The 24,488-nt window shown below is 40.7% G+C and overlaps 2 protein-coding genes across 2 annotated transcripts in view; one reads left to right on the top strand and one right to left on the bottom strand.

Moving 5' to 3' along the window:
- Positions 1-2,668: 2,668 nt before the first annotated feature.
- Positions 2,669-15,309, bottom strand: ssbp1 (single-stranded DNA binding protein 1). Its single transcript, XM_054739887.2, has 7 exons — positions 15,191-15,309; positions 7,851-7,935; positions 7,470-7,527; positions 6,473-6,613; positions 4,824-4,911; positions 3,102-3,190; positions 2,669-3,029 (listed from the first exon to the last, which is right to left on the bottom strand). Exons 2-7 carry the CDS (start codon positions 7,872-7,874, stop codon positions 2,986-2,988), a joined length of 444 nt encoding a protein of 147 aa, XP_054595862.1. The 5' UTR covers positions 7,875-7,935; positions 15,191-15,309; the 3' UTR covers positions 2,669-2,985.
- Positions 15,310-16,824: 1,515 nt separating this feature from the next.
- lamb1b (laminin, beta 1b) overlaps positions 16,825-24,488 on the top strand; it is a 39,236-nt gene continuing 31,572 nt past the window's right edge. Inside the window, exons 1-3 of the mRNA XM_015962333.3 lie at positions 16,825-16,961; positions 17,232-17,404; positions 20,250-20,385. Of these exons, the coding sequence (XP_015817819.3) occupies positions 16,928-16,961; positions 17,232-17,404; positions 20,250-20,385 (343 nt within the window). The 5' untranslated portion in view covers positions 16,825-16,927. The remainder of the gene's footprint in view (positions 16,962-17,231; positions 17,405-20,249; positions 20,386-24,488) is intronic.

Here is a 24,488-nt window from a genome sequence, read left to right as displayed (position 1 = left end):
TTTCTGATCATCTCCTCTCCGGTTCGGGTCCACGGACTCTTTTCAGAAGCCTCTCCGTCCCGTTTCTGTCCTCGTCCCCCCAGAACAGCGCAGGCAGACAGAGGAATGTCTGGGCGGAGACAAGCTAACGTCTCCGGTGGAGAGGAGGAAAAAAACCGTTTTACTCACGATAAAAGCTGCCAGCGTGAAATAGTGTCACAACAACGCGAAACATAATAAAAGTACGTAAAATCAGGTGGAAACTTATGTCCCCCGAGTCGTTTATGACACTATTTTTAAATGCCACTTTAAAAACGTACACTTCCGGTCATTGATTACAAAATAAAATGCTCCTTTATTAGTTAAAAAAACTGATAACAAACTATTTCCACGTTTGAAGAGCATGACGCAACATATTGTGTCTTTTATCTTAGTAAAGAATTAACGAATAAGTAAAATAATCATTGCTTTTAAACAATATTCTGAACGATATAAAATAATCAAGCTAGTAATATTTGCCTTTTTTAAGCTGATTGAAAACCTTGTATCGTGTGTACATGATTTATTACATCCACTAACATTGTAAAGTTATAGTTTTCTATAATTCACTAACCATCACCGCAAAAATTCATTTCCGGTCCTGATGTTTTTATTCTGACTGTTTACTGAATCAACAGGTTTCCGTCAACTTCAAAGCCCCGCCCACATTCGGCCAACTGACCAATCAGATAGCGATTATATTAAAAGGATTAATCCTCGCAACCAATCTCTTTCGGACAAGACTACCTTGTGTTGAAACCCGCCTACAGTCAAGAAAAACGCTGCTTTTCATTTACCAGGATTATTTCAACACACCATATTCTTTTAATAAAAGGAAATAAAAAAAACGAATTACAAACGTTCTTTTAAACAGATATTTTGAAGTTTAATGTTTAACCATTTTTTTTGTGACGCATTTTTTTCCTCCACTATGCACACGACTTCTTTAGAGAAATGATGATCAGCATTAGTTTAATGAGACAATATTTGTGTCTCTGAGCAAATGTTACATAGATATTCGTCCGTGTCGAGCAAACGGTCAATCCAGGAAGGAAATTAGATCTATGTGACAAGAGTGCCAAAGCAGAAAACAGGATCAAGATTTTAAAATGTAACCAGTAGATCTAAACGTCTCAGTAGTGAAACCAAGTCTGAAGACGCTTCCTGTAATGTTGGAAACTTTCTTTTTGACCTTCAACCAGTTCCATCGGTAGCACGTTTCTCTGCAACTAAACAAACTTTAAATCAAGAGAAATCTAAAAAGGAGAAAGAAATGCAAAGATGAGACGGTCTGAAAATCCTCTCAGATGGGTTGTCTCTCTACCTTTATTCAGAGACTAAAACAGTCCGTCCACTTTTGATTTATGAGGAAAAGTAAAACATGAAGAAAGAAAAAAAAAGCTTTTTGACTAGAATAATGTGGATAATGTGGGGTGTATTTGGGATGATCAGGACGCGGAGTACAGAGGTCTGGTGAGAGATTTCGTCGCATGGAGTCACTTGAATCACCTGCAACTCAACACCTTAAAAACTAAGGAACTGGTCGAGGACTTCGGGAGGTCAAGAGGGGGTCCAGTGCCGATTAAGATAGAGGGGGAGGAGGTGGAGGTAGTCACTAAGTACAAGTACCTTGGGCTGTGGGTGGACAATAAACTGGACTGGTCATGCAACACAGGCCACCTGTATAAGAAAGCCCGAGGCCGACTGTACTTCCTCAGGAGGCTGAGGTCTTTTAACATCTGCAGGAAGCTCCTGAGGATGTTTTACGAGTCAGTGGTTGCTGGAGTACTTCTTTTTGCTGTGGTGTGCTGGGGGAGTGGCAGAGCGAAGAAGGACACATCTAGGCTGGAGAAGCTGATCAGGAAGGCAGGCTCTGTGGTCGGCGTGAAACTGGACACGTTGGTGTCAGTGGCAGAGGAAAGGACATTAAAAAAACTGTTTGACATCATGGACAATGTTGGGCATCCTCTGCACACGGCCATAAACAAACAGAAGAGTCTATTCAGTGAAAGGCTGCTTCTCCCCAAGATGAGAACTAACAGACTTAAAAACTCCTTTGTCCCACACGCCATCAGACTGTATAACTCCTCTCTGGAGGGGAGAGGGAGGAGAAAGGAGGGGGGGGGACACCGAGGCTGTAGTGACTCTTCACTTCACTGTGCAATACCTCAATGCAAGTACCTTTGTTAAACAGTTAAATTGGTTTAATGGTCAACGGTGCTAAGGACGTTGATATCCGGAAGGTGCAATTCAATTGTATTTTTATATTTATTTCTATTTTTATTATTATATAATATTTTCTGACGTTCTGTAACCTGTCGGTGTTGCGCTGCTTTTTTTGGAAACTGAATTTCCCGAAGGAACTCACCCGAGGGATTAATAAAGTTTTTATCTATCTATCTATCTATCTATCTATCTATCTATCTATCTATCTATCTATCTATCTATCTATCTATCTATCTATCTATCTATCTATCTTTAGTTGTCTGTTTAACCTTTTTTAAGACAGGAAGTAACTGGACTTCTCTCCACAAAGTCTGAAGTTTTTATCGAGTCACAACTTGACAAAAAGCGTTAGTTCTGTGTATAAATGTATTTACATCTCTGAAAAAGCACCTGAATGGAACAACAAAAGCTAAATGCAGCTGGATGGATGAACAAAACCTCCAACCTTTATTTTGAGAAGAAGTTTGAACAGAAAAAAAAGGGGCTCATATATGTCTACTTTTGAAACGGCACATGGCACAATCCGACTCATTTTTTGTGAATTTTCTGAACAGATGCATCTTTCTGCTCCTTTTGATGTCCACATGTCGTCATCTCCAACAGCGGGCGCCAAAGTCAATCTGCTTGTTCTATCTCCCTTTTCTCAACAGTTCCTTCACATCGTTGCCATCAAAAATCTTGTTTTGGTAGAAAAAACTAAAGAAAAACTAGAAGTAGTCCTGTGGATGGACGGAGAGGGTTTCAGGTTCTGTCTCTGACGTTGTCGCTCAGAAAGACAATATTATCTAAAAGGGAAAAAAGCAGAATCGGTGCTTTGTAAGTAGCTTTTACCGATGTATAGAGGTGTTTAATCTTACCTGCAATGATGGTGGTGGCCTGACGTCTGACTTGGTTCTTGTCCAGGTACTCTCCATAATCCAGTTTTCCTTCTACTAGAATCCTCGCCCTGGGAGAGATCATTAGTTGGTGATTTTATTGGGTGTTTCTGGACGGTTGTGCTGTAGACACGGCCGGTTTGTAATGCTCAGAAAATAATTGTGTTAAAATGACATCTTCTCCATCATTCACTAGTTCAGTGATTCCCAACCTTTTTCCCAAGGGACCCGTTTTTTACCAGTAAAATTTCTGACGACCCCTCCCCCATTCTCTCTTCCAGTACAAACATTATTAAGAAATGATAAAATTGTTCAAGCACATTTTAATATGCTTTGATTCAATAGATAACAGTAATAGTAGGCTCCAGTACAGAACAAAGTCATTAACAAAACCAAACAGAGCATAATGTGCTTGACAGTTTGTATTACTTTTCTGAACACATTGTTTCTTGTAAACACTGATAAATCAATCATTCCTTTCAATAAACGTTTGACACATAAAAATACACTGAGCAAAATGTACTTAAATGTGTATATTACTGTTTATACTAGATTATTTACTGTAAAGGCTGTGATTAATCAACCAGTCCTATCTTTAATGAACTTTTGACACTTGAAAATAAAACAGTGAGCTGAGCAAAATGTTCTTAAGTGTGTTACTCTTTCTGTACTAATTATTTCCTGTCTTAATATCAGTAAACTTTTCACTCGTGAAAAAAAATGTGAGCAAAATGTAGGCTATAAACAAGTAATAAATGAAGTTTTAACCCCTTAAAGTGGAGAGGTCCTGGCGACCCACTGAGAGCAGGGTATCTGCAGGTTTAAGGGAGCCAAATTTAAGACTTTTTAAGACCTTTTTTAAGGCCACTTTGACCAAATTTAAGCTATTTAAGCAGGGCAGCAGTGGCTGCAGATTCGATCCCAGCTCCGGACAGAGAATTCTGCTGTTGTGTCCTTGGGCAAGACACTTAACCCACCTTGCCTGCTGGTGTTGGTCGGAGGGACCGGTGGCGCCAGTGCTCGGCAGCCTCGCCTCTACATCGTAGCTCATCACCACCAGTGTGTGAATGTGTGTGTGAATGGATCGATGATACACTGTAGTGTAAAGCGCTTTGGAGTCCTTACTCTGACAGACGCTATACAAGTGCAGGTCATTTATCATTTAAGCTATAATTTCCAGCTATTGCCTGGAACCGGTGCTAACCACGCCGCAATCATGGGATTAGCCATCCATTTACCATTAAACTTGCCCTTCCCCATGGCGCAAGCTCCCACTAGCTTAACCAGCTAATGTGCTCATCTAAAAATAGCCCCCTTTCACAACCAACTGAACGTGTATGGTTCCATTTACGGCAACATCGTACACAAAAATGCTGAACACTAACTAGAAATTCACGAAAATTTTATAGAAATAAAAGAATTTTGTTTATTGGGTCTATGGTAATTTAAGACCTGTGGAAACTGCATTTAAGGATTATTTGTCATTTTAAAGGATTTTTAAGGCCTCAAATTTGGAAAAGCTAATTTAAGACTTTTTAAGGACCCACGGATACCCTGTGAGAGGCTTTGGCGCCCCCTTGTGGGGGTCGGGACCCCAGGTTAGGAACCACTGCACTAGTTCAATGTGGGTTTAAGAATAAAACAACTAAAACAATCCAGAGTGTAGAAATGCTCAGCCCAGTCGAGGAAACAAGGTGCTCGTACCCTTTCTTGACGTACTGATAGGCTACGTCTCTCAGACCTGGTTTAAACACAGAGATGCGATGCCACGTCGTCTTCTGACTGACATCACCTACAGACAGAAAACATCAGACTTCACGTGAAAATGTCTGGAAAACGCTCAAAATTTTGTTTAACGGTAGCTTCAATAAAAAGAACAAGCTGAAAACTCCCCAAACTCCAAAAATCCTAAAATGCAAACAGAAGTGTGAATCTGAAGCTCTCAACAGAGAACAGCAGCAAACGTTTCACTTTAAGGTTTCTACTGACCTCTAGTGGTGAAACTCAAACGCTGCATTTTCTGTTAGAAATGAGCTGATTTCTTCTTGTTGAGAAAACTCCCGCTCATCCATGAATGAGAAACATTTTGGTTTAAAAGGACAAATTTCTGGAAGTCAAAAATCTTCTGATAATAATAAATGTTGGACTTCAGATAGCCAGACCCCCCCCCCAAAAAAATTTGTCAACTAATCAACTTGAGCTGAAACAGATGACTTTAACTAGGGCTGTCGCGGTAACCGCAAAAATGAAATATCGCAATATGAAGAAGCCCACCGCGCTGCATCATGCGCCACCGCGATTACTGAACTTGGTTCAACTCAATGATGCATGTTGAGAAGGATGGCTGCACTGGTATCAAAACCAAACGTTACTTCGCTCCTTTGGGAGCACTTTGGTTTTCAGTACGTCAGCTGCTGCGCAGCCAGAGTCCTTGGCCGAGACAGAGCTGCCACCAGCGGCAAAAAAAATAATAATAAACGCTCGGAGACCTGCTGAAGTCCCGGACAAGCACTGCTTCTGCAACCGTCCCGAAGAGAGTTTGAGCCGAGCTGGAGCTCACTCGCTACCTGCAGGAGGAACGCATCCACCCTAAAGAAACCCCCCTGACATGGTGGAGCAACAAGCGGGAGAGATTCCCTTTGCTCGCCAGAGTCGCACGCAAGTACGTGTGCGTTAGTGCAACGAGCGCACCATCCGAGAGGGTTTTCAGTGTTGCTGGAAATGTTGCCGCCCCTCTCAGATCCTCTCTCAAACCGTATATGGTTAACATGCTGGTTTTCCTTGTGGGTAACAAGGACGTGACCGAGCTATAAAGCACCGTCATTCGTGTGTGTGAAAGTGAAATGATAGTGCCCCGCCCCCTGGCGCGCGCGCGCCCAGTACATGTAATTTTTTATGCTTGATTTTAAACAACTAAACAAAATGGGGACTTGTTTCTTATTTGTTAGATGCTGCAGCCAAATTTGCATTTAAAAGTTTAACCTTCTCCTGAATTTTGTTGTTTTTAAGTTCAGTCGGACTCCGACTGTCGGAGAAACAAACGTTACTGCGATCTGAGTTGTTACTGCCTTTGATCTGCATTCAGTAAAGTGTTATTAAAGAAGGCACGGCAATTTTTAACCTTTTTTAAATGTGTAAACATTATGTTTAGATAGTACTGCAATAAAAAAAGGGCTGCAATAATATCGCACACCGCAATATTAAGCCACCCTGAATCACCGCAGGGGGAATTCCTCAACCGCGACAGCCCTAGACTTAACCAAACCATAAAATGTAGGAGAAGCTTTATTTTTTAAGAAGACTTTAGTAAAAACAACTTAATGTCTGAATGAAACTGTACTCTGATGTCCAACCTGTTGAGCTTGTTTCCGTCTCTCCAGAGCGCCACATCTCGTTTGTCGCCAAGGAGAAGATGGTGACGGGGTTCCGACCCTCCACTTGTCTCATCACTGGGTCCTGACCAACTCGCCCCAACAGCTGCACCTTGTTTATCGCTGAAAGAATATTTACTTCAGTTCAGTTCTGCCCAGTAAGCTTTTCCAACTTTGTAAGTCAAGGCAGATGAGGTAAATTATTCATGCTATACTAGGGCTGGGCAATATGGCCGAAAGCCAACATCACGATATATTGAGGATTTCACCCCGATAACGATAAATGGACGATAACTACAGGTATGCGCAGAGACAAAAGATGTCCACTAGATGGGGCTGTCACGTGTATTACACTGAGTCACATTTTTACGTGACAAGGTGGTGCCGCTCAACTCATTCGCTGCCAGCGTTTTTACTGTTTTTTTAAGAGTGACAGAGCGTAACGCGCTAGGATGATGTTGACGCCGAAACAACCAAAACAAAGCGGAGACTCACCTCTTACATCAGGAAGAATCGTCGCGTTTCGAGCGTTATCCGTTCTTTCATAATCCGTTGTTGAATTGTGATCGGCAGAAGCTTTTCCGGTTCGCGCCTCACTTTTTTTACAGCAGCGGCCCAAAACGATCTCCTAACACATGGACGTTCTGCTTCCTGATCACATGACGTGTGACGTACGCAGATGAAGATCGGCTTTAGAGATGTTTGTTCTCACGGTGCGGGGGCTCGTCCGACGCCCACACAGTAAAAAAATTGGCAGTGAACGAGTTAAAGGGACATGAACGATGGCAACCTACACACATCCAGGGTTTTCCCCAGCACTTTATAAGCCTGGCTAGGCGTCAAGCCCCGCCCCCTCCCGTGCCTGCTGACTTTGTTACTGTTATCTTTATCTGAACATTCGAGAACTTTCAGAAAATAAATAAATAAAACACGACACGTCACTGCTTAATCCAGACGACACCCAACATCATTCACTCACATCTTTCCAGGACGAGGCTCTGGTCTGTACTCATGTTCCTCACAACCTGTCTGAAAATCTGTGACATCAAACAAAAACATGATAAAATATTTGGTTTATGCAATGCAGCTTCTTACATAGGCTCTTGAACAGAACAGATCCTGCCTAAACCCCATTTACTAAATGTACTTTTATATCAAATAAATGAGTCCAGTTAAAACTGTCTCAAGGGAAAAAGCATTAAAAAATTGATTAATTCTTCAACCATCTTTTATTTTTAGGATATCGCTGTCCTTCAAGGAAGATCATCAGTGGAGGCTATTTTTCCTTTTATTGATATTTGCAGTAAATTCTAATATAAAGGAGTAAAATTACTATTTTTAAAAGTCTGGTTCTCCTCACCTGAGCTGAAGCACTTCTCAACATCTCGTCTGTGGGGCAGGTAGCTCAGAGTCCAGGCACACGCTGCAGCAGAAAGATGATCAACCTGAACAATGTGAATAAAAAAAATTAGATAAAAAAAATAAACTGTTAAAAATGTGCACTTATTTTCTCACGGGGATTTAAAATCATTCAGCAAATACGGTAGATATAACAACTTTGTCTACATCTATATAACACTAAACACCTAGAGGTGCTGAAAAGAATCGATTCAAGTCTGAATCGGGATTCTTATTTATAAAGATTCAGAATCGATTCCAAGAACTCAAATATTTGGCACGTTACGGGTTTGAGATGCACTTTTTTGGTCTTTGTTAGGAGAGTCAGTACTCAGATTACTTTTGTGGTCCCATAAATTGAGATGATTTAAGTTTGAATCTGCTGATAAGAGGGCACTTGAATGTCATTCTTTCCATACTCAGAAATTTGAGATATTCTCATATTTATTTTCTAAGTTGATAAACGAGTACTCAGGATTACTCGTGTAACTTGTTTCTACACATACTTGAAAAGTATTTGATCGTATTACTTTCAAAGCTGCTGTTAGGTAACTACAGATTTGTTATATTTTACAAGGTAAGCAAAAATAAATGTTGCCTTTTGGTCAAAAGATTGTTTCTGTTTACAGTTTTAGAATCACTTTAGTTTAACTTGTAAATTAGCATTTTTGGAGCACGACCAGTTTAAAGTCAAATAAAAACGTCTCATAGCTTTAACTAACTTGTACAACACAGTAGTTCATCCTGGAGCTGACGCTCTTTGTTAATCCTGATTGTGAATCGAGTTAAATTGAGAATCGATTCTGAATCGAATCGGCACCCCAAGAATCGGAATCGAATCAAATCGTGAGTTGCTCTAAGATTCACGTCCCTACTAAACACACTAGACAGAATAAAGAGAGTGATGCAACACCAGCGTCTTTACGTTTAAATGTTCATCGTGCCGTAATGTTTTTATTCTATTTTAAAACTAAGAGACATTTCTTGTTATTCTTCATCACTGCTGAACAGTTGTAGGAACTACTCCTATACTGATCATTCATTTGAGCCTTTTTACACTTTTCTACATATTTGCAAGGAAACTAAACCTTGTTCTTACGTGGTGCTGCTTGCATTGACTGAGTTTTGACTTGTACCACAGTAGATGAACATTTTAGAATGCATGTCGATTGAATTATCTAATTCCCCAAAAATTGTATTTGCAACTGCCTCTTTATTGTCGTTTCTTGTCTTTAAATTTCCTACGTTCTTATTTTAGAAATTAAATTATTATAATAATTTTACACATCAAAGTATGAAAATGCTTTACATTAATATCTCGTTTATGGAAATGTAACGATTATATTTAGATGAAAAGGCCTGTACACAGGCGTGCTGCATGCTTTTCAAAAGTGTGGGGGATGTTGTCTGTGCCCAGGGTCCGAAATTAAATTTTTTACTCACCGGCCAAGTTGGCTGGTAGATGATGAAAATCTACCGGCCAAGCATATCTTTTACCGGCCAAAATCCTAAATGATTTAGATCTACCTAAAGCATGTTTTTCTATATTATGTTGATTCCGAACAGAGTGAAAAAATAATTAAAACATCAATTAATAAGAAAAACAACTCTTTTGTCATTTTTTACCATTTATTTATTTATTTTTAGAGATGTTTTTATGAACTCTTTCATTGAAATCTAGTCAGACTCCTTGTTTTCTCTGTCCATGAAGTCTGGCCTCCTGCTTCTGACACCGTCTTTGTGCCAAAGCATTACAGCCTCATTTGGGTCCTAGTCCTTGATCTCTGGAGAACACAGCTGCACCACGAGAATATCTGAAAGTGTGTCAGGGCTAGGGTTGTCACGGTAACCGGTGTAGCGGTAAACCCCGGTAAAAAAGTTGACAATAATAATAACAGTCTTGTTTAAAAAATATATATATTATTTCGGTGGTTTACCGTGACTGCGGTGTAGGCGCGGTGACCCTTACCAGCCACCGTATCATCTGCTGAAGTTGCCTGCGGCACATGCGCACTTTGTTGTTTACAACCAAAACTTTCTTTAAGCTAAAGCTGAAATAATGGCCAAAGGAGGAGACGGCAGCGCTCAGGACATTTATTATCCCTCAAAGAAGACAAAGTGGGAAGTATGGGCATTTTTTGGATATTTGAAGAATGCCGAGGGCCAGTTGTCTGTGAAAGGCAGCAACGCTACGTGGCCATCATAATGTAGCCATTGTCTCACGACTCCGCCACCTCCGGTTCGCCACTTTTCACAAAATCTTCTGGTTGCCACTGGTCCTGGTGGTTTTTCTTCCAGTTCGACGAGTTTTCCTTTGGAAGGCTGGCTGACTCCAGTTAAAAACCGCCACATTTCACCGCTAGTTTTAACACGAAGCTAACTGCTAACTTGATAAACTGATTGAATGGGATAGGTGAAAATGACGTTGGATGCGGCGTTCACGTTTCGCGTACGTTTGTGTAAGTTGCATGCAGGCGGGAGGAGTATCAGAAATCCGTGGAAGATGACTGATAAACATAACTAATTTGGTGCAAACATTTACTCGCCATGTGGCAGATAGAGCTCAAACATTTACTCGCCAAATGGAGCAATTTACTCGCATTTGGCGAGTGTTGATTTCAGACCCTGTCTGTGCCTAAAATAAGTTCATGTTATTCATCTTGTTAGTTTAATTTCCATAATAGCGGAGCAGGTGCGGATTTTAGACGCGTCACGCATGTCTCCGTTTTAAACATGTTTAAACTGTTCAGAATACAAATCCAGGCTCTGTCTCGTTAGATTGGTGTAGGGCTGGGGGTAAACGATTATTTTTAAAACGATTATTCTGACGATTATTTTATCGAATAGTCGACTATTCTAATGACTATTTAGAAAATTAATCTAATGATTATTTTTCTATTGCACAATTAACAAAAATCAGAAAATCTCAAATAAATTCCTCAAAAAAATTGATAAATTCTTACTGTAAGAGAATAAACACTAGAGGCCTTCCATTTTGTATAACACTGCGTTTATTGTGTTGCGGTTGGTTATGTTCTGGTGACATGTAGAACTTGGGAGTGCAGGCTGCTGCCTGAGAGGTGGTAGAAGATGGAGTGTCTCCATGCTGCTTTGTTTTGGTCACTTATGTGCGTGAGGCGAGTGGTCTTACGGGTTAAACCAAACTCAAGGTGATATTTTACAGTAAACCGAAAACCCACAACACTCTAAATGTAATAAAAGGGAGATCTACACCACAAAAAAGATGAACTCTAAACCAAAACGTAACGGCTTATCCCAACGCAAGAAGCTGTTAGCGAAGATGCTAACAGTAGCTTTACCAACGTTAAGTTTAAGTTACCAAGTTTAAATAAACCAAAAACACCCAGCAGCAACCAGACCAGCATGGAGGAGAGACTGCTACCACCAAAACAGCTCTCCTCATGCCTGAAAGAAGCTCCTTAATGAAGGGAGAAGCGCTCCCGGTGATTTTCTACATCTGCGATAGACACGAAGCAGCGCATCTGACCCCGGAAGTTGTTGTCCGTTGCCGGGAGACGAAGGCGGGCAAAACAGGAAAATAATCTAGTAGTGGACGGACGTTGTTCCGGGTCTTCGGTATTTGGCGGAGATGTTAGTGAAGGCGGAGAAGAGGGCGAACTAGAGGAAAAACAGGCAGATTCTTCCTCTATTTACAAACTCCTGGGGATGCAACAAGTGGGCGCGGTGCGTCGACTTCCGGATCCGACGTCGACAAATTTTTAGAATCGAGCCGTCGACTTCGTCGAGGCTTCGCTACAGCCCTAGATTGGTGTAACTAAAGTTTGTACTGAATGAAACTTTACATTAAACCATGTTGAAAAGAAAAGGATCCGATTAAATCGTTCCCCCTCATTTACAGTCACGACGTACAGCGCAGTGCGCGTGGCTCTGGGGTTAATCACGTTTAGTTGTTTCTCTTTGCAACAATCTTCACAAGAAGGCAAAACAGTTAAATGGCAGGTTACAGATATTTACATTTGACTGTTTATTTTGACGGATAAACTCAAGGATGTTGGTTGTTTTGAAAGAATTACCCCGACGCACACTGATGCGCACACAGATGAGCTGACATTTTAATCGTTACGCACATCGCAGAGGTAACTAAATCAATCAAGAAATGATTCCCATCAGAACATCAGAGCTTTATACTGGACATGTGCTCGGAGCGAACACGGCGGACAGTGGGCTGAAGATCTGTAGAGGGGTTCGGAGCGCAGCGCAAAACCACGACGATGCGATAAGATTTCCTCCCACTGAAGCCGTCTGGAAACCCGGTCTCTCTGAGGGATGTGTCACTTGGAAAAATGTTATTTTTATGAAATTATGAAACTTTGGCTGAATAGCGCTTGTTCCCGTCTCTAATGTGGAGACGCATGACGCGTCCAGTCTGAGGCAGAATAGCCTCTTCAGCTCAGAAAGCACCTATAGAGACATTTGATCACGCACAAAGTTTATGTGGAGCAGAAGCGGTCTTTTATTGGTAATATAATAGTTGATGAGCTTTTCAGTTTGGTTGTACGTGTAATGGAATTTAGTAAGTCCTATCCTTATGTGAATTTTCTAATCTTCATTTTTTTACTCTATTTCTAAAAAAGATACATAAATTGAGCTAATTATTCCTGCCTAATAATCCAATAGAAATGTGAAAAGTAAAATATTTGAATATGTAGAGAATGTTAATATGTGTAAATTAGATATATTTAATCACGTATCCCATAAAAATAAACATTGTTTCATTTCAAGTATTCACACCAAGAAAAGCAATTTTAGTACATTTAATGTTATGTTCAAATTCAAGATACTTTTATTATATGATCCTGAGGAAGCTTTTTAATGCTTTATTTGTCCATAAAGTTCAATACACCATTCATTTTCAGTAGAATTGGCTGACAATACAATGAAATACAAACATTTACCAGTAGATGTCCTCACAGAGTTTTGAAGCATCGAACCTTGAACCTTTTTTCAATAATTTCCGGCAACTCCCAAAGAATATGCCATACTGTTTGCTGCAATACCTATGGGTGTTAGAATGCTTTTTAAAGATGTTCTACCAGTTGTACCGCCTATTTCTGCCCCCGACCCTGTGAACACATACGTAGGAAAAGTTTGTCTTATCGAGCATAAAAATAGTAATAGGAATATTCGTGCTTTATTTCAGAAAGAATCCTTATCTGTTCCATATGTGATTTTTTTATTGGAATTCCTTTGTCACTGACATCAGTTGGGAAAGAGTATGGACCATTCCTAATAAGTATTTTGTGACAAATAAGGTCAAAGAAGTTTCATTCAAAATACTTCATAAGTGTTACCCAGCTAATCACTATATGACAAAGTTTAAGAGGGACATTGATGTGAATTGCTGTTTTTGTGGAAGCCACCCTGAGACCGTTCAGCACCTCTTCTGGATCTGTTCACATGCTACAACGTTTTGGAAAGACTTTAGCAGATTTATTATCAGACAGCTCTGCAAGGACTTTGTTTTAAAATGGGAAAATGTTGTATTTTGTTTTTTTCGCAAGCACATAAAGGAAGATGTATACTTTGTTATAAATTTGTTAACTATTCTAGCTAAATTCTATCTCCACAAATGCAAATATAGTAACCAAAAACCTAATTTCAAGCACTATTATGGTGACACTCTATCTTACATAAAATTGATTAGTGGATCACTAAACAAAAAAGCTTTAAAAACTATATCTATTTGCACCACCTATAAGTTATTTGGATGTGTGGAACATTTCTGTAGTACACCCCCTGGCATATGTTTCATCTTTGTTCAATTTTGTATGCAATTTGATTGTATACTTTCACCTTGTTCAATAAAGTTTTGAAAAAAAAAAGAACCTTTTTTCAATACAATTGGATTGTAAAGCTTTGTTGGTTCAAAAGGCTTCACATCATCATCACTAGATATCGTGCGCAGCAGCACTGGCTTTCTCACAAAAACACTGAGATGAATTATCGTTTTGAGCTTGGCGTCTACGGCAGCAGCAGCAGCAGATTCATATTTACCAAAGCTCTGCTTTTATTGGTGGATGGGGGAGTTCAAAGTTCATTTTTAACCATTCTTATTGGAACATAACATACCACATGACAGCATACGTCATTTCCTCTAACAGTGTTTCCAAAATAAAAGTCTTATGTAAAACATTTAACACATCAGAGCACATATCTCAACACCCCCACTTGCTCTGACCTTAGTCCTTTATATGAAACAAAAGTCTTTAACCTTTACCTCCGAACAAAAACTTACTAAACCTTGTTAACTTGCACAGGGTAGTGGGCTTTGTCAAAATGTCTGCGACCATTTCATTAGTCGGGCAATAGTTTAAGTTAACCTGTCCTTGTTTCAACGTAGATCTGAGAAAATGATAATTCACATCTATGTGTTTACACTGCTGTCTTTTCACGGGGTTCTTAGCTAGAGCAATAGTTCCCTGGTTGTCTTCAAATATCTCAGGTAGCTTATACTCATATGGGCCATTCCCATCTGTACCGGGCCGGGTAGCGCCAGTCGGCCCCAGCCTGGCCCGGTTGATTCCACACATCCTTGTCTTAAGCCCATGTGGGCTGATTCTACCCATCAATCAGAGGCTTGCTCTAATGGAAGGTGTGAGTTTGCTGTCAGCAGTGGGTGTGTTGGTCCTGGTCGGCCTGAAGCAGACCCCCTCGAGAAGAGGGCTGAGAATGAGCCTTGGTTGGCCCGGAAAAATACCAGGCCACCCAGATATGTAAACAACCTACGCTACCCGGCCCGGGCCGACCCGGTACAGATGGGAATGGCCCTATAGTTATCCATATGCTCTAGGAGTTGCATTAAATACAAACATTCCTGGATTGTAACAGCCAGTGACACATATTCAGCTTCACAAGTAGATAAAGCAAAGTGTGGGTGTTGCATCCCCCACATGTGCGACGCCCATGCCTGTGTGGGTAAGGAAAGAGCCACGATGAAAACCAAGGTTGGCGGAAAGCAGCCTCATGTTTAAGCTTCGGATGTATAACAATGAGAATTATTCTACACGGACAAAGGCGCAGCCCGTCAGTAAGCTGTTATTAACTAAGATCCACACCTGTGAATGTTAAATCGCTTTGGTGGAAATGTACGTAAACGTGGAGTACCGCAGTTTTTTCCAGAGAAAAAAATCTCCCGCCACTGGATTCTGACAACAAACAAACATTTAGAACTAATAATTAATACCAAATGTGAGACTCACAAGCTAGATTAAGTGAACACTAACAAGTCTAGCTAAAACAGATAGAGACTAATGAACTTACAGAGGGCAAAGCACGTAGAAAAACTCAGCCGATTCCACGCTTCTGAAGCACTTTGGTAACCTCACGCTACTTCCGGTCCGGTCCGTCTTCGGCAAAAGTCCGACCAACGTTTTACTGTGAATAGAAGTTCCGTTTAACGACATCAGTAGACTAAAACCGAATAGACATTTCAAATAGCCTAGTATCAAAGGTCAAAATAAATAAAGGCTTATATTTAAATCTTATTGCATTTAATATTTTAACAAATTTGTTGTATTATATATATATATATATATATATATATATATATCGATGGTTGTGGCACATTTATGTAAGTTGTCTTTGGCAGACACTATTGTGCTCATTCAAATGAAAACAAAACCCCTTATAGCATCTTGTTGTGCTATAATAAATAATACAATTGGATTTGATCAAATTCTACAACCATCAACTGTTTCATTTAAATTTGCTGTGATCTTATTTGAAATTTGCAGTTCTCCTAATTTGTTTTCTTTGCCTGTTTGATAACTTTTGTAAGTGTGTTTGATACTTGCTGCTGGAATTTTTTTTTATCTCAGTGGACTCTTTCTGGTGAAATAAAAGTCCAATAAAATATAAAACCTGAAACCCTCAGAGTTCATTTAAACAATAGACTCGTTCATTTGCATGACATGAATGAAATAAGCATTACTAAATAACAAAAAGTTATTTTATTATGGACGTCTGTGTGTATGTTTGGTTATAGCTTTTCTTTTAGGCGGACGTGTTTATGAGATAAAGCTTCCGAATCCATTGAGGATATCTTATTAACTTTAACTTTAAAATTTAGGAATTTTATTAAAAATGTTATTAAAACTAACTACATTCCATTATCCACCTTCAATAATTCATTGCTGTCAATAATTTCTGATGAATGTACCCGCTTCTGATTACTTAAAGGCTGTTTTAAGTCTGTTTTGATTGCTTGTACACATTGTAAATGAGAACAGTCCGTTAGCCTAATTTTTTAATCTCGTTTTTGTCTTGTTTTTTTAATCGTACCTGTTTTTCTTTGATGTAAAGCTAACTATGTGTTTGTTGCTGTGGCTTCTTGGCCAGATCGTCGTTGTAAATGAGAATGAGTTCTCAATCGACTCATCTGGATAAATAAAGGTTAAAATAAATAGAAATTTATGAAAATAACACACATTTTATTATCTGTATTTATTGAAACATGTGTTACATGTGAATGTACAGTGTTTATTGTCTTGTTTTAGTATATTTGGTAAATGCAGTTAAAACAAAGTCCCGTATGTAGAAAGTAAATAACTGTACTTAGAGGTTCAGGCTGATTTATTCTGGAAACAAAACTGTGTTTATGTGATTTATTATTGATGTGTTTAAATTTCACAGAGCTACTCTGCAGTAACTTTTATTTTAATAATTCCTCAATTTTAAGTTTGCTTTTATTTCGGCAAAAATTTTTGCTGCTTGAAAAACCTTTTAAAATTTATACTTTTTTCTCCAAACTGAAACAAATATAACTAAAAGTTTGAAATATCCAAATCTAAAATGTTTCCTAAATAAGTTTTATCCGTTTCCACCAGCAGGGGGTGCGCTTGTTCTTTTACACCTCTGCTGACAGAGGGGCGGAGTTGACGGGATAGTAACTTTTTTTCCCCCGTAGACAACACCCTTTACTGGAGTTTTACACTTTTCACAAGTCATCACAGCAGTCCTCAGGAGGATCCTGAAGCTGTGGAAGCTCCAGCCCGGAAGATGCTGCCCATACTTTTCACCTTGACAGCTTTGGGTGAGTCTAAACTTAGTTTTAGTAAAAATGTGCTGAGATCTCGTTGAGAGGAAAAACATCTCCTGATCTTCCAGAATGTTTTCTGACCAGCAGCTCATGTAATGAAAACCACACGATTTGTCTGATTATCTTCCACAAGAACTACTCTGTTACAAATGAACACATAGCCAGCTGCACAGTTTTATCCTTGCTTTTTATTTTTTTCTTTCAAATAAACACCAATAGGAGCAACGATTGAGTCATCTTAACAGAGGGTTTTCCTCCTTGCAGCCCTGTGGTGTCCCGTCAGGATGCAGGAACCAGAGTTTGCAGATGGGTGCACAGAGGGCAGCTGTTACCCCGCCACAGGTGACCTTTTGATCGGCCGGGCGCACAAACTCACTGCCTCCTCCACCTGTGGCCTTCACCAGCCAGCACCCTTCTGCATCGTTGGACACCTGGAGGTGAGAAATAAGCCGCTGAGGTGGAACTCTGGGTATTTTAATCATTTTGAAAGCAGCTGCGGTTGCCACCATGACTTGGAAGAGTTTGGGCACTTAAACTGTCGTCTTTGTGAAATTTGTTCAACATGAATCTGAACGAACTGCATGAGGATGATTTACAGTCGTGGGCATGGATGTCATTTTCGCTTTAGAAGTGGGGGGGGGGGGGGGACACAGGGAGTGTGTGTGTGTGTGTGTGTGGGGGGGGGGGGGGGGTCTTTACAGTATGCTCTAATGGGAAACAGGCTTCAACACAAATGGTTGTTTTCCGCTTGGTCCTAGAGCTCAACCAGTGTCAATTTAAAATAGTGTAATATTGTTTTTGGATGGTAAAAAGTGCAGGGGTCAAAACTTGACTTTGGAAAAAGTGTGTGTGTGTGTGTGGGGGGGCATGTTCCCCCTGTCCCCCCCCCCAAAATTACGTCCATGGTCGTGGGGAAAGACTTCCAGATGTCCACTGCCTTGGTCGTGGCCTGGTCCCACGGAATGATAAAAGTTCTCGGAATAAAACTAATTAGATCTAACTGAAGTTTTGTTTTGTGGTAAAGGATTTAAATTAGGGACGTGAGTTTTCAGATCGCCCGCTCTTTTATACTCTGTACACACCCGTTGGTCCTCAGGGTCAAAGTGGCACTAAAGACTTAAAATAAAGGGATTTAATTTAATTTTAACTGCTAAATCTAATAAACATGAACTCTTTTATCAGAAGCTGAATGCAGAAACTCTTTAATTTCAACACATTGTCATTTGTGCTTCTTACTATGGTAGGTCATCATCACTCTAAAAGGTAGATTATTCTGGAAAAAGCTGTTCTAGCAAACACAATTCAAAGGTCCAACCCCCTTTATTCAGACTCCTCCCCATAGCCACACCCCCAGAATACAGGAGGAAGTCACATGGGGCAAATACTGTCAAACAGCCGTAAAACATAACCTTATCTTACCTTTTCGACCTGTTGTCGGCACCTTTCCTGATATAATTCCTGACACGATGCACCGATGTAGCGGCCATGAGCCGTCGTAGTCCAGTGCCTGTCAGGAGTTCTCCAGACTCTCTCCAGAGAAGCCGCCGTGACTCACGTCAAAGATCCTCCTCCGCTTCTTCCACTCCGGCCGTAAAATCAGTTAGCATGCTAGCTTATAAGCACTTCCCAAACGTGCGATGCTTGCACTTAGAGGGGTATGTGCCGAGGTACTGTGACTGGATGAGGGTTTTCCAGGATTGTGATCAAAATTATTCCTTTTTTTTTGACAAAACATCTATTGATTGCCATCAGCATGAAGAGCATTTCAAGCCAAAAGGTAAAAAGTGCTCCAGATTAAATCTCCTCTGCACCTTTAGGATAGTAAACAGTTTTCTTATCTAGAGAGGCCATCGGTGCAGCCTCATTCAGAACCAAATGTTCAGAGAAGGGCTGACCAGGAGATTCTGATGAGGTTGCCAAATGCTGGTGCGTTTTATTTTTCATGAGTGGTGGACAGCGTTCTGGTAGATGAGCTAAGAAATGACGGATGGCGGCCTCCCTGGGACATTCCCAACATCAGACACAGAGCTAGAACAAAGATAATGACGGACCCCGCCCATCCAGGATTATGTATCCTCCTTCCCGCCAGGCAGGACGTTGAGCAGTTTCCAAGTCAGGAAAACAAAACTAAGGAGCAGCTTCCTCCCCGAGGCAGATGAACTCTGACCCTTGAGCTGTCCTCCATGTTGTTTTCTTGTCTCCAACATGCTGTTGATCTGTAATCAACAAACCTGGAATGTTGCATGTTTAATTAAATGGCACCTTCACACCATCCTGAAAACATCCATTTGTTTCCCTCGTATTTAATCTCACACATTCTAACCCGGCAGCACTTTTACGCCGACATTCATTTACCAGGAACACGTTTAAATAAACCAACTTCAGGGATTTTCAGCCCACATTTGTGCTGGAATGAACAAACCCCCCTTTTTAAAGCCTGACCTGGTCCGATTTCAACACCGGCTGTAATTTTTACAGATAAGTTTTTAAACGAGTGTGTGTGGGAGCGTGCTCAGCAATCTGCTCGCTGTCTTGTCAAGTGGGAGTTCAGACATTCCCAGCCACAATAAAAGCTCTGTGTTAGCCTACAATCCGCGGCCTCATGGAGGAGAAGCGGGGGCACGGCCCGGGGGATGTTCTCCTCTCTTCTCATCAGCCCTCCAGTGAGCCGTTCTGTGTGAACGGTGTTTTTATGTCACACGGAGGCCTTCCTGAGATCTCCCAGGATGAGCACGGATCTTGAGTTTGAGCCGGAGATTACACTGAAAAAAGAGAATAGTTTAATCAACCTAATTGAATTGCTTCAATTGGTTACAAGCAATTTAATTAAGTTTATCCAACTTAAATTATTCTAAATGTACTAATGATTTAAGTTGGATGAACTTAATTAAATTGCTTGTTACCGATTGAAGCAATTTTTTAAGTTGGATCAACTTTTTCTTTTTACAGTGTAGGCGGGGAAGGAAGTGTGGTTCAAGTGACGGGATAGTTATTCCACCACGCACAGCTGCTTAGCTGGAGTCACTCAGATTCCTGCACTTCAAATTGAGAAATTCGTCACAAGCTGCAGCACTTTAGGAATGTGAGCCGACACATCTGGAATGAATACTTCAGAGCAGCTAAGATGTTTTGTCGAGTAAACGACACGCCCGACCATGCGTGGTTAAAATAAATGAGGTTTATGGCAACAAGAGTGTAGAAATCTGAGCGTCTGACACATTTTAGATCTCTGCCGTTCGAACTTGGACATTCCACTGAGCAAGGCTACTGATTGTCCTGCAGGAGGACACCAAGTGTTTCGTGTGCGACTCCAGCGAGATGTACGACGAGGACGTCAACCCCACCAGCCACACCATCGAGAACGTGGTCACCACCTTCGCCCCCAACCGCCTGAAGACCTGGTGGCAGTCGGAGAACGGTGAGAAACAGGAAGCACGTTTGTTTGTGAATTAAAGACTCGAAGGAGGCGACTCCTCCGCATTTCACCTTGAGCGACCACCGAAGGCATTCTCGTGGGAATCAAGCCCACTAATGACTAGACAGGCGATCACACGGCCTGGGGGAGGGGGGGATTACAGGTGTGCTGTTAGGAAAACAGATGCATCATCACCAGAGCCCATCAATCTCTCTAAAGTGTAAAACAGGAAGTACACAAAGACACAGTGGTGTTTTACGAGAGCGAGTGCTTAAAGGTATCATCTGCTCAGAGGAGATTCACTCTAAACCCCGGGTTTAAGGATAAGTTCTACGATACAAAAGGCTTACCAAAATGTCTCCGAAACAAAATCACTCTTCGTTATTTTTGACATCAGAATTCCACTTTAACATTTTCTCGCAGCATCAAATAGAACAACCAACTATTAAACACCAAAAAGTTAACAAGCTCATCTCGACTCACGACGGGGAAGGCTGTTGTTGGTTTAGCATCTAGGGAACGGCAGAAACTAGCAGTTAGCGTTAGCAATGCCACCACACAGCAGAACTCCCCCAGGCTTGTGTTATTAGTGGAGAAGTGGAGTTGTGTTGCTGCTAGCCAATCAGAGGAGAGACGTCCAAACACTAGGAACTAAAGATTCTAAACCCTTTCCGGGCCTTTTGAAGCTCAGCTCTGACGTGACTCACTTGTAGTTCCTGAAACAGGTGCCCTGGAGCTTTTCCCCCAGAGTACGCCTTCCTTCATTCGTACTAGAGACGCTGCATATGTATCGATTAAATTAGTGTTCCTCACCTTTTAAGGAACCAAAATCCATCCATCCACTCACTTATCTCAGTAGATCAACACAAATTAACCTTTAATTAGCTGCCATTTTATATGCATTTTAGTGGGCTAGGCCTACTAAGTCTGAATTGGTCATCATTAAGCTTTTATTAGGTGCTTATTACCAATTCTAATATAACAGGCCATAAATGAAGAGTTTTATCAAAATAAGCCATTCATAATGGTTTGTTGCTGATTCAATATCATCGATATGTGGCTTTTAACAAAGTAATGTAAGAGGAATAGTTCATCTTAGGTGTGTTCTTGCTGTGTCTTTGTAAATCCATGCTTTCGTTCTTTTTTAACACAGAAACAGTTTTGTTTACCTGTTTGTAGCTACGGTTTCGCCGACAGCTGCCGGCTTCTTCAGGCTGACGCTGATGGTGGCGCGATAAACGGAGAAGGAAGTGACGCGCCACCATCAGCGTCAGCCTGAAGAAGCCGGCAGCTGTCGGCGAAACCGTAGCTACAAACAGGTAAACAAAACTGTTTCTGTGTTTAAAAAAGAACGAAAGCATGGAAAGAGGAATAGTTATTCTGCATTAATAACCAAAAATATTATGTTCTGGTATAATGCAAATAAACACCAAACTCCATGTTAATAGAGCCTAAACAACAATCAATTAACCACTTGTAAGCAAGAATATGTTCCCCGTTCTAAAGTCAGATGTTGTTCATACCTAATTACTAGTAGTTTAGTATTAATGAGCCACTTAAAGGCAAGAATATGTTCCCCTTGAATTACTTATTTAACATCCACATATTGATTTGAGCTAATTAGCATGTGTGTTAATTAGCAACAAACCTTATGAATGGCTTGTTTAGGTAAAACTCTTAATTTATGGCCTGTTAATGTTAGAATGGCGGCATTAGTGATAAGCTCTTAATAAGGTCTTAAAGGGACGTTATGGAAGTGTGACAGCCAAAACATGTATAGAAATAATAAATGTCTTCTTCATACATTCTCCTGCAATGCCCTGGTCCTGTAGAATGAGCCCTGGCATTTTTACTGTGATTGCCTGTTTTTCTGTAAAATCACAGAAAAAGAGAGATGTTCGGGTCGAGCAGGCTGCTTCATGCGCGTTCACGCTCAGGCATCGCCCGTAGCATTTGCTATCCGTAGCTTTAGCAGCAGAGAGAGAGGCAGAGCCACTTTGTCGCTGTTCCTAACGCCTAGTGACAAAGCTAGCTACATTTCTGAGGACCCTTAGCTACTTTCTGTAGAACTTTCTTCTAGATATTTCCTGCTAATTAGCAACAAAATAGCCATTTTCACTCCGAACCGTTCTTTGGTTTGACGTTGTTTCAGCTGTCATCAAGGATATAAATGTTACAGATACAAAAGATGTCACTGGTGTGTAGCCCACCTTGTAAGATACCTGACTCCCATGCAGAAGACCTGGGTTTGGTTCTCTCTTTTTGTTTGGTTTTCAATTTTTCAAGCAAGGGAAGGGAATGATCTGAGCATGCAGGAGGACTGTGCTGAAGAGAAAGGTACAGAACCACATTATTTAATTAATTAGCTGCGTGTTCTCCTGTCCTTTGGGCCACACACACACACACACACACACACACACACACACACACACACACACACACACACACACACACACACACACACACACACACACACACACACACACACACACACACACACACACACACACACACAAGGGACTGTCTTAGCTGTTATTTTCGTTAAGGAGTGTGCACGTACAGCATGCACGCCTCGTGCACGAGCCTACTATTGAAGCTGCCGTTACGCTTTTGGCCTGAGGGGGCAATCACGAGCATAAAAATTCAAAACTCCATAAAGTCCCTTTAATAATGACTAGTTCAGACTTAGTAGTCCACTAAAATGCATATTCATGGGTAATTTGTGTTCCCTAAACTAAAGTGTTACCCAAACAGCTTATGTTCCTAAAGACTGAAATAAATTTATATCTACATTTTTCTTAATAGCCATCTCTACTGATGGCTGTCTGTAGACCAGTGGCTATCTTATTAACCTCTCTATAACTCGATAGTTACCTTTATCTCTTTAGATTGTTATTTACCACTTTTGCTCATCCGTTTCTTTATTTATAGATCATAGATCCCTCTTTCTATCTCTAAACTGATCTATCCTCTCCTCATTTCTAAAGATGAATATGTATCATGTATCAGTCTCTATAGACCATAATTATTTCTACAGGTCACACACGTCTCTGTAAGCAGATTTTTATTTCATTGGCTGATTTAAACATAATTGGTTATACAAAATACATTTATATACACAACCCAAGGAGGCTGGTCCACCATCCACCACCAATCCTAAGCAACCACAACCAAAAAGACTATTTACAATTATTCATTTACAAAATTGATAAAGGCGAGAGAGGATTTTAAAACTCAGGGTGAGCCAATGCCTAAAATAACAAACAAAACACCTCGAACTGACATGACTCCTGCTGATGTGTAAATGAAAGGAACCAAATGACAACAAAACTTACCAAAAACAGGAGCAAACTGGGTTTCAAAATAAAAGGCAGCTCACCCCTGTGATCCTCGAACGACCACATCTAGTTGCTTTACACAGAGCACAAACATAATGGGGGCTAGTGGCAGCATGGGCAGGAAATGGAGGACACAGCTGCTTCCCATCAGGTCGGCTCCTCCCAGTCACCCAATAAAGAAGTCTCACGGCCATCTTCTCCCATCACAGGAGGGCACCTGCACACAGATTTAAAGGGCAGAACAGAAAATAAAAACAAAACAGTCTTGCAGATTTAAATTTAAATTAATTAATTAAATACAATAAAAACCTCCAACCAAAACTGAAAATTGAGATTTACGTTTTTTCAGTTACTGAATGAAATCTTTTCTGGCGTGTTTTACAAAGTGCAGCCAGATGTTCTGCTCGTTTGAATCTATAAAAAGTGTTTAGTTTGGGTTTTCTGAAGGAATCGCTATTCCAAACAAACCAGTAGACTCGTAATGTTGGACACTATGAGTCATGAAGACATGGATCCTGCAGGTTACCAAGTAGACTGTTTTCTTCTTCACTGATGCCGTCACGATGCATACGTGTGCACGTGCTGCTGCAGAATGGTGGGAATCTGTCACGGTTGAAGCGTCCGCTAGCTGGGCAGATGGTTTCAGATCAGCAGGAAGTTACAGACAAACAATAACCTCTCTTTTTCCCTCTCGGCAGTCCTGTACTTCCCAGCTTGTCTTTAGATGCTTACGTTAGTCCACATCAGCACCCAGCTGTGCAATAGGTG

Source organism: Nothobranchius furzeri, chromosome 1 (assembly GCF_043380555.1).
Source record: "Nothobranchius furzeri strain GRZ-AD chromosome 1, NfurGRZ-RIMD1, whole genome shotgun sequence".
Classification (NCBI taxonomy): domain Eukaryota; kingdom Metazoa; phylum Chordata; class Actinopteri; order Cyprinodontiformes; family Nothobranchiidae; genus Nothobranchius; species Nothobranchius furzeri.
Note: the sequence above shows the minus strand (reverse complement) of the source record. Positions and strands in the feature narration are given on the sequence as shown.

Bases quoted from the DNA above. Each gene is read 5' to 3' on its own strand.
- ssbp1 (XM_054739887.2), bottom strand. From the start codon at position 7,874: ATGTTGAGAAGTGCTTCAGCTCAG. The intron at 7,528-7,850 runs GTGAGGAGAACC...TTGATGTCACAG, and splicing joins TGAGAAGTGCTTCAGCTCAG to ATTTTCAGACAGGTTGTGAG. The intron at 6,614-7,469 runs GTGAGTGAATGA...ATATTCTTTCAG, and splicing joins GAGCCTCGTCCTGGAAAGAT to CGATAAACAAGGTGCAGCTG.